General features: G+C 38.1%; 1 protein-coding gene across 1 annotated transcript in view; it reads left to right on the top strand.

Annotated features, from left to right (window-relative positions):
* The window catches only part of GNPAT (glyceronephosphate O-acyltransferase), a 70,956-nt gene extending 60,030 nt beyond the window's left edge, over positions 1-10,926 (top strand). The window contains exons 12-16 of the mRNA XM_075203467.1: positions 1,131-1,271; positions 2,723-2,822; positions 8,077-8,170; positions 9,230-9,291; positions 10,072-10,926. Of these exons, the coding sequence (XP_075059568.1) occupies positions 1,131-1,271; positions 2,723-2,822; positions 8,077-8,170; positions 9,230-9,291; positions 10,072-10,115 (441 nt within the window). The 3' untranslated portion in view covers positions 10,116-10,926. The remainder of the gene's footprint in view (positions 1-1,130; positions 1,272-2,722; positions 2,823-8,076; positions 8,171-9,229; positions 9,292-10,071) is intronic.
* Positions 10,927-12,778: the final 1,852 nt, after the last annotated feature.

Raw genomic sequence — 12,778 nt, 5'->3', positions numbered from 1 at the left:
TTGCAGGGCCCACAGCCCCCCTTCCTGTGATGTCAGAACTAAACAGCCTTTGAGAATGCAAATTAGGGTTTTATGACTCCTGTTGACAAAAAACGTTTTTAGTCAGAATTTATTTATCCTGTCCTAACATGTCACCAATATGGCGTACAAACCTGATTTTACCTCCACACAGCAGGTCATAAGTTTCCCTTCATCTGCATACACACGTTTGCGACCTGCCATAAATGATACAAGGTGCTACAATGGATCTGGGCTTTTATCTACCAGCACCCTCTGGGGAGTTTAACATAATCAAACACATTGTTTTAAACAGCTCCTCTGAGCCATGTAGCACTATTTATAGGAATTAATTCACAAACGTATTTGCAGATTTATATGCCTAGAAATTAGCTTGCAGATGACAGTGTTACAAACTTAGCCTTAGTATGAACACTATTGGGTGAATTTATGACTGAGCGGGATCTAGATCTTTTTCTCTAGAGAAAAAGTATAATTGTAACCCTTTTATAAGGCACAGGTGAGGTATCGCCTTGAGTTTGCAGTTTTGATTTTTGCAATTCAATTCGGAAGATCATGGTGTACTAATATATTAATACTGAAAATTGTGTTGAAACCTGTTCAGTTTAAGGTCCCCACAGAGGATGATAGAAAAGAGATTAAATCTCCAGCCATGAAAAGGGTTCTTTACTGAGCCAGGAAACCGTAGAATACACTCCCATACACATTGTATAGAAATTGTAAGAAAGGATTGAACATTTTCCTAACAAAATAGAAGATATGGGGAGACTGATATTGATAACACAATATAGTATGTTGATACAGGGAATTATTTAATTGTCAATATAGTGTCAGGAAATAATGTTTTCACCTCTTAACGCAATTTGGAGTGTACAGGTTCTTTTCACCTTCTTTGGATCAGGTATAGTATTTGAGGATGAACTGTTAAATTTATTGGATATGCAGTATGCTTTATTTTATTTTATTTTTCCAACAAAAAACAACTATGTGACTGCACCTTATTATCTTGGGTAGATGTGTAGTGGATCACAGAAGCCTTCTGGGGTCTTGTGCTCTGTACAGGTCTGGTATGCTAAAGGGACTGTTTACCAAATGCCATTTTCCCCTGGCAGGATTTTGAAGAAGGCTGCTTTCTGCTGTCCAAGTATGATGTAATAAATGTAACTCCACAGGAAGTGGTCATGACTGAGAAAGAGACAAGTACAGCTATGTTTTTATTGAAAATGTTTCAGCCCTTCTTAGAGTGTTACCAGGTATGTTTAGTTTGTTGCCCTAATGGTTTTTATTTATTCAGTTTATCAAGGTTGGATCTACATTGAAGGTGCCAACTGGCAAGATGCCTTCTGGAGTACTAAGAACTAGTTCATAAGTGTGGGGTTATCCGTACAAACTAGAACAATGAGATTGACTGGATGTGTTCTCAAACGGGTAAATTTAGCCTGTGACAATAAATGAGTGGAGATTTTGTTGGGTTTGTTGAGGATATCTGAAATGCCCTTGTTCTAAAGTGGTGATAAGATGAAAGAATGAACTCCAGGCCGATTTAGCTCAGACTGTCACTGTACTACTGGTGAGCTTAGTCTCATAAGAGACTAAGGGGCTGATTAAATTAGGCATGAGGTTCCTTACTAACCTCGTGGCTTTGTTTCTGCACGCAAATACTGCAATTACAGTAATGAAAACATTGATCATTTTTGCTCACACCACTGTGAAGAGCTAGCAGAAATAAGTGAAGATCATAATCTAGAACATTATTCAGTAACATAACTGGGAGGAGCTACTATGGAACTATGTGGCTAACTGAATCTTCCCACTGCCTTAGAGAAAAGGTAGGTGTGTGCAGGAGAAAGAGTGTGTTAAAAGGTGATGGCGAGATTGTGTTGCTATGGAAGTGAGGGGATAGGGAATGTGTTACATGGAAAAGGCATGGCTCGCTCACTATGTGACCTGACATACCCAACACCCTTCACGGTGGTGCACATGCTTCTGTCCCCCAAGCATTACATTTTGTTGTGTCCCCTGCGAATGAGTGCTATTTCTCAATGCGGCTGTGTCTACAACTTATAATGGTATTGTATCTGTACAGGCCACATAGAACCTAGATAAAACAGGAACCCTCATATACAGACAGTCTGTCTCTGCAAATTGGCTTTATCTCGCACAAACCTTTCTTTAGCATGTAAGAAAGGCTGAACTTGATAGGCCTGTGTTTTTTCTTCCAACTTACCATTTAAAAAATGTTTTCTTCTTTAATAATATGAGTAAAAGGCGCTGCAGTGCAGTAGCAGCTAAGCACCGTTGGTAGATTTGCATGTAGTTAAGAAATTCCTGAATAACATATAATTTGGTATGACAAAAGAGTTAAGAGAAGTATTTTCTACATTAGTACTCAAGAATCCGCTATACAGATCTATACATTTTTGAAAAAAAGGTTTGAGTTTTTGTAGATACCAGTAAAACAGTGCCATTTAAAAACTATAAGAAGGTACAGTTACACACAATGAAGAGAACGCAATGTTAGCAATATAACTATAAAATAACTAACAATTTTTCTAGATAATAAAATTTACTGTACAATTCATTATCATTTATTTTGCAAATATGTTAATATTTTGTGGACAGAAAAAAAACAATGTTCATTTGCAAAAGATTATTGTTTACATGGTGGATATGTTATTCTCTTTTGCCTTTCAACTTTTTCCAGCTAGCCTACATGTATCTATCAGAGGAAGTGACTGAGAGCTTGACAGAAAAGCAGTATATATCTGGTTTGAGGAGTTTTGTTACACAACGTATCATAGCTGGTGAGTGCAGATGCTTTGCTACATCATGGGAGACCAGGAAATCGTGTTTTCCAGGTGCAAGCACTATTGAGTTTTGCCTTTCAATAAAATTGTCGTTTTAAATATGTCCATCAAAATTGCCTAAAATCGCTGATTTGACAACCACAGTTTAATACATTTACCTCTAGGTCTACTAATACTTATAAATTGTCCCACTGTGGATATGGCGTGACAGACAGCCATTACGTATAGTCACACTTCTCTAGTAGAGAAATGTTATAAACCCATTAGCATTGGGGATTTCCTATCCGCAAACTGCTCATACATCAGAGTGACTTTTATTTAAAAAAAATGTTTTATTGGGGCCTATCTGCCTTGAGTGCCCTGACGTCCAGCTCTTGGTCTAGCTCAGCACACCTACCTCACTGGTGGCTGCGTCGACCTTAACCCAGGTCCACTGATCCCCCCCCCTCCCCCTACCCTCCATTGAAAGCCACACCGGCCTGGTATCATAAAAGAGCACTCTCAGAAGCATGCATGCACCAGCGGGCCCCCTCATGCTCCCTTCATTAACAAGACCACCCGAGCCACTGAATTGGTAACCAGAATCTAATATACAGCACCTTCCAAAAACTCACTAAAGTAGACCAGCTGCCCTCTCGCAAGGTAGTGGTGGCATACCAACAGTCCATTGATTCTTACTTCCAACAAATGCAGCTGCTAAGATCAAGATAACAGAGTAAGGCAGAATAATCTCAGCGTCAAGTGCGAGCCCACTCACCTAGACCGCTACCTCAAGAAGTTCTTTCCTAAACTCTCCTCCGCAACACCAAAGGACAACGTCCTCCTTAATCAAGCTCAAGGGTGGTGAAACCCCCACTCTCAGAATTATGTCCTTGGTTTGAGACTGATGCTAAGAATGCACTACTTCACAAAAAAGGAATCAATGCGAGAAACACGAAACTTCAGACAGTTACTTTCAATAACATCAACTTGCAAATCATTTGAGATATTTCACTTATTACCCTGGCTAAACATAGAGACTTCAAAACCATCAACCCTCTGCTAAGGTGGCATGAAATAGAGCATCTGTGAAGTTACCCCTTTTGCATCCTAGTCTGGCATCAGAGGGTGATGTACACAGCCAGATCCCCCACCAAGGCCCAATCTACTCTCCCCAAACTGGAAATAGTAGCAGAGGAAGGTCATGCCACTGAAGTGTTCCCCTTTCCCCACAGATCCCTGAAAACATCCTCGTATCATCCTCCCAAGACGGAATGGACCACCGTTCCCAAGTTCTCTAGATCAACTGCCTGGTCCACTGGGACTTGACTGAGCACTACGTTTTTTTTTTGCACTTTGTGGAATTTCACACCCTTATTTGGTGATAAAATATATCTCTGCCTTTCCCCGACCCTGTTTACTAGATTAGTTGGCGCTCGCGCCACATAATACCCACCATTACATCCAAGCATGACACTTGCGGGGAGACTTCTGAGAGAACCATGATATATGAATTGTGATGTTTCTATGTTCACTAAATTTGCACTTGTTGATGTGTTACATTATATATCTATCTACATTGTTTAAAATTGTTGCAGTGTTGCATTATTGAATTCTAATGACCGTTGTATGCCCTCCTACCTATTTTGATGCTTGGACTGTCCTCATTTTGAGCTCTCGGCTCTTCCTAACCCTACTGCTTTACTGAAGAGGCATTTAGCCTAATACTAATACTTTGTGTACTCTTTACCTAACTATTGGGGCCCTGGCATATCATCCGAAAGTGTCTCTACTTTCCTGCATTTAGAGTTGATGTAGTTACATTTTACTTATGTACTTGTTTCTCTACTACACTGTTTGCATCTTGTTATAAATGCTTTGCCCTCAAAAGATACGGAAGCTCCTTGCCACTCTCAAACTCCATAAGGGAGACTTGCTCTTCATTCTGGAGACCCACTTCCTACCTATATCCTAAGCAGTACTCTAAAGCATGTCGCTAATCTTATCATGCCTGTTATCAAGCGCAAAAAAAGAGCAGTGTCAATTTTGTTGGTGTGATCTAACCCCCTAAAACAAATGCCTCCTGTTACCAAGTTAATTCCAACACTTAAACTCGCATCTAAACTAATTTAATCCTCAAGACTGATGATCACCTCCCTGGCTTTCCCCTTGACAACCATCTGAGGCAATCCTGTGTCTCCCCTTTAGTCGTCTATGACCAGGGTTTGTGATTGGACACAAGATGATCTTAAATTTTCGGTTGATTTTTGCAGGCATGGTCGGTGGCTGACCCTGATGAAACTTCAGTAGAATTCTCTCCCCTATACTTCTATTCTATCAATACTTCTTTCTTTACTGCAATCATTATCCCACCCAACAGTCAGGGGGTATGATCTCCCAAATTTATGGTACTTTACTTGACGCTACCCTTCCTTCATAGAATTACCATGCAGACTAAGATAGGGACCTTGGTCCCACACTGGATGAAGAAGCCTGGGTGGGTCATAATACTGGGAATCGCTAAAAGTTCCATCTCAACTTAGATCATAGAAACTTCCTACAAAGTGTAGTGTCTGTGGTACTATATCCCAGCAAGGCTCAATAAAATGTTTCCCCTTGTTTCAACTTAATAGTGGAGAAACTGCAGCCACAGGGGCACCATAGTTCAAATATGGTGGTCTAGCCCTGTATTGGCAACGTTTTAGAATAAAAATGTCTAAAGTCCTTCTATGCCATCCTCTGTTTTTTTTGTAATGCCCTGCATAGGACATGAGACACGGGACACTGTGTCCTACTTTCGTTACTTTATTTTAATTTCCTTAATTGATTGCATTCTCCACACTGGTAGCTTATATTAATATAATATTATATTATATTCCTCTCCTCTGTAAATTCCATTATATTAGTCCCATTATAGTTTTCTTGCTACCACTCTTAACTGATACGTTTAAGACACAAAAGAGATGAGTTACCAAGTAATGGCGCATGGGGAAAACCTAATAGATCAAAACTAACCTCTATTTCTTATGTTTTAAAATTTTAAGGTGCATGTAATTTTCAAGTGTGAAACATTTTAAAATATTGAAAGTTTTATGTAATAGAAAAATAAAATTGTGACTTAAAATCGAGGAGAATATTGTGGAGGGAGGCAGACAATACTCTCCCTAATTTTAATTCACAATTTTCTTTTTCTGTCATGTAACGGTTTCTGCGCTGTCCCCAGGGCTATGGCAGAAGTGGTGCTACAAGCCTCCTTCTTCTGTCTGATCCATGTGCAGGACTCACTCACTGCCATCTCTGTCCTCCAGCAATTGCCACAGGTCTAGTGGACTCCTTTCCACCTGTGATGAAGATGGGAATTGGATTTTCTTCTGTGACCTCTGCAGCTTTTAGTCCTCTTATTCTGGGAGTGTCTCAGGCAGGGAGGGCAAAATGAAGGCCATTCTGTTCTATGATCTCAGCTATTAGGGAGGGCTTGTTACTTTCAGTACTTAACATTCCCAACCCCAAAGACCAGGGTCAAATTCCCATATCTGTTTTTAAAAATGTGTCCAGCCAGTAGTTCTTCTACGGATCAGTTCTTCTGTAAATTGGTGCCAGGGTTCATCCAGTCTCACGTAACTTTGGAGCTCTTTACTCCTTTTCCTATGGCCACCTGGAACTATGGGAGATCTTACCAGCAGTGGACTCCTGGGTTTTACATCTATCTACAAGGACCATGATGCCGCTTCCTGATGTGGCATCTATTAAGCCAGAAGATATATGTGTATTTTCTACCTCCTAGATAAGCAATGCAACACTTAGAGCGGATGTAAAAAGGTACACGTATGGCAAAACTAAAGCAGCAGTAGTTTTGTATCCTAGAAGCGTCTTTCTGTATAGCTTAGCAGCCAGCGCTGTAGTTCACAGAGCTCTCTAGTTGAAAGTCTGCTCAACTGACAACACCTCAGAAAAGTTATCTGCCCTTCCTTCTTTTGTAAAGCACTCTTCCGTTTTGTACCTGAAAAGATTATCAAGGATGCCACTGATGGTGAGAGTAGCTTTCTTCCCCAGAACACACCTAAGTTGACCAATGTACAGCTCAAGAGTTTCTTTCATTCTTTAGATGGACAACAATCCTGGGGTCAGAATTTCAAGTCCTAGATGAATTCCTCCAGGTCATCACAAAACAATAAGAGGTCCTTAATGAAGGTGTGCTGTAAGTCTGCCACACAGCCAAGTGTTCCTGTCTACTTGATGAGTCTTGAGTTCTGGTTGCATTCTGTACGTGGCCTGTGGATGTGCAACATAACCACCAGGTAGTAACAGATTGCCTTCTTGGAGCTGCACCCAAACAAGTTCTTTTAGTTGCAGATAAACAGAAATAAAACCTATTGGGCAGTCCAAACAAACTGCAGATGTCAAGCAGAAGACTAAGTAAATGGTAGACTGTACTAAAACTAAAATCTTTCATTAAAATAATATGCTTGTTGCCACTTTTTCCAGTTGTTACTGCCATACAGTTGGTTGTCTCATCCATGTGTCTGCACCCTCACAATTCCAAAGAGCCTGAACTTTCCAGATGTGGTGTGATGTCTTAAAATCTACCTGTTCAGTACTCAGAAGTTCCATTGTGCAAAAGCTCTTTTTGTACTTTTTCACGGGCAAAAGTCTTATATGATCTCCTGCTGGATTCTAATGACTATTCGGTGGGCTAAATTGGCAGCTGGAATTCCAGTTTCTACTGTGTTGATTTTAGCTCTTGACCAATGCAGTGCTCTCCTGGACAGTGTGGCATGTGGCTTTTAAGGCTGTCTTCAGTACTCTATGTAGTTGTTGACTTTTAATCATATCTCCTCTCCCATAGAGTTTGGCTTTTGGTGAACCCAATGTTTGTAGTGCCCTCTTACTGCTTAAGGAGAATAAAGGACATTTGTATGCAGTCAAAAACTTTCTCCAAGGATGTTGAAGGACACAGACCAAGCCATTCATGCCCTGCTGCCCTTGTCCCATGCAGAGCTAGCGATAAAGTGAGGAGAAGCCTGGGGGGATATAGGAGAGGATGTTTTTTATATATGCCGAGTATATAATGCGTGTTTGTATATATATATTTGTGTGTGTGTGTATATGTATGTGTGTATATATATATATATATATATATATATATATATATATATTTATATATTATATAATCTGGTTCTGCATGCATACAAAGAGTAGGACACGTTTCCAGAATACTGGCAGCAGACCAGAAACGGTAGATTTGTAATATTGTCCTGTAACTTTTTGACAGGATTCACAAGATGTTACGAAGCCTTGTCTTCTGATATGCAAAAGAACACACTTTCATCTTTTGTGAAGCTGGGGATTGTGAATGTTTGTAAATTGTGAGTATAATCTATTCCTTCTGCCCTTATTGTTAGTTGTTATTTTTACAAATGGAAGGCGCGTCTTTGTTTGAACTGTCTGAAAATTTGCTGCCTGGTTCAGCTAATTCTTGCTAGGGAATATGCTGGCACTTCACAAATTAATGATGGTATTAATGAATCCTATTCTGTAAGTATGATGGCTATGAGCACTTGTAAAATAATTACTCCTATTAATAGTTCAAAATGTTTTTCTGGAGTAGGATACAAAATGTTTGCATCTGAGGATCTTTTCACAAGGACTACAGGCGCATATTTAACTTCTTTTTTTTCTTTTTTTTTTTTGGCCCCATAGGCTGTCATTTATATGTCCCCTAAACTTCTCCTCTCGTTACTGCATAACTCCATGGCACCATCCTCCAGTGCATCTCATTTATTTAATAGTACTTAAACAAAATCACAGTTTTTATGCTGGCATGCAGGCTTAAAATAATGTTAAGGTGCTAAAAAGGGGTAGTCTGTTGCCTCTTTAATTCTGCATAAATTAATATGACCTTTTCACAAGTCTGTGTGTGTGGATTTGTCAGATTGTTAGGATGTTCATTATTCTACCTGTCCTCATGTGATGAGGTCCACACAGTGGTGAAGCCTGAGGTCTAAGAATAAGAAATACTAAAGGAAAGTCCTACCTTTCCTGAAAAATAAACATATGAATTTACCTTTTATATATGCTGAAATACAACAATGAAAGGTTATGCATCGTGAAAACAACACAAAATTAAAAATAAGTGTGGTTGCTAAGTGTTTAAAATCTAAAAGTTCAATTGTTCACTAGTTCCAGTGAAAAACACATACACAACACTTATTAACTTATGAAATACAAGTGTTCTTTGTAATCTATAATCATTGCAATATAAATCTTTATTTGCCTTGTAACTGTTGTGTTAATAAACAATAAATAAAAGTACAACAAAGCATATATCTTCTCATATACGATTACAAACCAGCTATGTTTGATCATGAAAGTGTACTCTTTGTGATCTGAATTCTGCTGTATAACATGCAGTTGTGATTTTTCAGAGTTAATGGAGCCATCTTTACTGTTGATAAGAAAGCCATGGTGGAAATGGCAGGAAAACTTGGTAAGGCTCAGTGATATCTATTTATTTTAATAGTTTATTTGCTTTCATCCTCACCTGATAACTAAGATATAATACTTTTTTATTCATACATTTGGAGGACTGTATATTTGCTTCTTGGGTCTTTTTCAAATAAACAAGTGCCAGTTCTATGGATATCGGCAATGAAAATGTTAAAAGCAGGCCTTATCGGTAAATTGAAATAGCTAATGCTGGCCACATACACTGCAATGTTGCATATCAGGTAGTTGGCACGACACTACTGCATGTCTGGCCCCAAAAACACCCATGATGCCTGATAATTGCCATATCGAAATGGATAAATGCCCGTTATTGGCCTGTGTGTGCAGTCATCTGACCGCACTGGTAGATCTGACAATGGAAGAAATCTGGCTACTGAGCCCTAGAAACAATTAGCCAGATCTTGTCCAATTAGACCAACAACTTATGTGGCCAAATTAGACATTGATCCAGTTGCTCAACTCTTGGGATGAGGGGCAGGATTGCAATGCATGTGGTCTGCTGTTTTGGGCAGTAGATTGTCATTGCAAACTTACATTATCGTGACTTGTGCACTTATACAACATGTGCAATCATACAGTCCACTTGCCTAAAAAATTCTTGTCATTATAGTAAATATTGCTACTGTGCCTTTTTGAATTATGTACTTTGATATTTATTTTCAATGCAAATTTACAGCAAGACCAATTTCCACAATCCTCATAGCACAGATTTCACTACACACAGTTGTATATCTATACTGATGTCATTTTTGTTTTATAGGGCTGCAGGTGCCTGTAGAAAAGCTTCCGGTTGCACGACTTTAAGATATATGAAAATCTCTTGAGCCAATTTGCTAATGCCAGCTGGTTGCCAAATAATTGCTTCAGTCACTACAAAGGGTTCTGAATGGAAGATGCAAGCAATTAATTTGAAAATTTAACCCAAATTAAACACAAATTTAATATATGGTATTACTAAGATGGGTCATTTTTTTTCTCCACAAAAGAGCAGCTACCTTGTTCCCATCTATTACAGGTCAATTTTCAGGACTGATGCCAGTGAAACAAACTTCAATGAGTCCCAGTGTTCCCTTATGCTGATGTTTTTTCCTTATGAGCTTTTTGGCAGTCCATTTATCACAATGAGGTGCTAAGGAGCTGATTGCACTAACAAAAAAGTCACACTTTACTAAAAGTGATTTTAAACACACTGTAGCAAATGAATGCTTATCTTACTAGGTAAGATAACAAGTACCACAGACTGAGTTGTATCAGAATAACATCTTGATATTTTTAAAACTGCAAATGTTCACAATTCTATACCTACCATGGACAGATTCTTCAACTCAGGTCCTCCTGTACATCAGTTACTGTTGTTGTTGGATTTTTTTTTTCAAAATCTTGGGATACTGACCTGTTATGTTACCCACAAGCTCTTAAAGTGAAATATTGCACTTCTATCATTTATATTGCTTTTTTAAACTAGTGAATAAAAATCTGCTGTACAGTCTTCAATTTCTGAAAAGTTAAACTTGAAAAACACAAAAATAAATGTAACCTTTAATCTAAATATATGTTTGTCATTGCTTGTTTAAAGCATAATACAAAATAAAACTATTGATTAAGTAGGAATTGGATGTTCAAAATTATGTTGTGCACAATGGATCTGATTTATGTTCGGACATAAGTTTGTTTGTGTGCCGAATCTTGCGTGGAATAGCTCTGCGCATGCTCAGAAATGGTCCTTATGCCAATGAACGCAATTGCATGCAATTCATGTCCGAACAAAAATGAACTTACATCTGCCTACAACTTGAGCACATGGACATAGGCAATGTACAGTAAGGGTGTCCCAAGAGCATTCTAATGCAGATGCTGCTGATTCAGGTTTTGGATTTCTCTAAAGTACGCTTGTTTCAGCCCTATCATTTGCACCTGCTACAGGACAGATGTAAGTGCCAACTATTAGTGATTATTGACATTTTATAGTCTTTGTTTGGAAAGTACACGTATGCATGCCACTAGCTAGCACAGAACATGCAAGTAAGACAGACCATAAAAACACATTAAATGTACAGTACACATTAAAAACATATGATTTTATATTTTTTTCACATTAAATACAGAAAACCTGTTTTATTTTTTAAAATCGGCCATATTTTTAATAATTATACTGGTTTGTTTGCTTTTTTTTGGATGCGTTCTGATGTGACCTTATATTGCACATATGATTGTGCGTATGCTGCACTCTGTGCTGTGTGTCTACATATGGCAAGTACCATTTAGGCAAAGCGTAATTACACCCATATTCAAATTGAAAGGCGTCTTTAAGTTCCACTTGGATTTGAATATGGTCAAAACTATGCTCATGTTCTGTGCTCTTTTTTTCAAACCACAATTTGCGTGCAAGTTGCGTACCGATTTGAAGCAGACCCAGTGTTTCCAAATTTGGATTGATAACTGATTCCATACAGGAGTCGAAATGTTTCAAACCTATTGTATATGTTTATCCTAATATTTGCATTTTCCATTTCTGTTTTTATCTATTCATATTTTTATATATTCATAGATTTATATATTCATTTATGGTAAGGAGTGTATTACAGTGTGGCATGGTTTTTTTGTGCAAAACAGAAGTTTCAAAGAAACATTGTCAAATGGGATAAGAAAATAATAGTTATTTTCACATGTAGATAGAATCAAATAAAATCTATTGTTATGAAAAATATAAAATCCTACATTGTATTAAGATGTGTATCACAAAAAAATAGGTTATTTCTATTTAGGGTATCTGGAGTTTTGTTAATTATTATGATTTTTATTATTCTTTAGTTATAGGGTACCACATGAAGCCACGCACGTACAGAGGGCAAACAACAAGACAATACATGGTAGAACAGTACAGTAAACAAATCATACTACAACTCAACATAGCTACTGAAAGCCTGAATAAAAAATGTTATTGAGAATTTGTGTGTTTTTGCCTATTGAACTGCAATGGTGGTAGATTGCTCTTTTTAAATTGGCACAGATCCTAGAGTACTTATAGATGGGCATAGAATAGGCATGGTCATTGGGTGTATTAAAAGAAAAAAAGTCATGTTTGAATGCCCAACATTAGACATAGTGTTCAGCATTTGACATTGAAGAGTGTGAATATATGTATGTATGTATATATATGTGTGTGTATACAGTATGTAGCCCCCAGAAAAATTTACTGTGTTAATTTATTGAAGGTTGAAGTCACTAATGAGGATTCATATGCCGTACATGTGATGAAGAGAACAAGATCACAGACAAACCTGGACTTAGATGATGATGGTACTCCTAGTATGTCTGCATAGGGGTCTGTAGGAATCCTTGCTGACCAGGTTTGTTACTCTAGCAATGAGTCTGGGGAGATTAAAGAGGATCTTAGGCTATATAAGCTTGATAGTGCGGATATTCTTAGACATTTATATAACCAATGACACTGATGAAACAAGTCG

The sequence above is a fragment of the Mixophyes fleayi genome, chromosome 3 (assembly GCF_038048845.1).
Source record: "Mixophyes fleayi isolate aMixFle1 chromosome 3, aMixFle1.hap1, whole genome shotgun sequence".
NCBI lineage: Eukaryota > Metazoa > Chordata > Amphibia > Anura > Limnodynastidae > Mixophyes > Mixophyes fleayi.
Note: the sequence above shows the minus strand (reverse complement) of the source record. Positions and strands in the feature narration are given on the sequence as shown.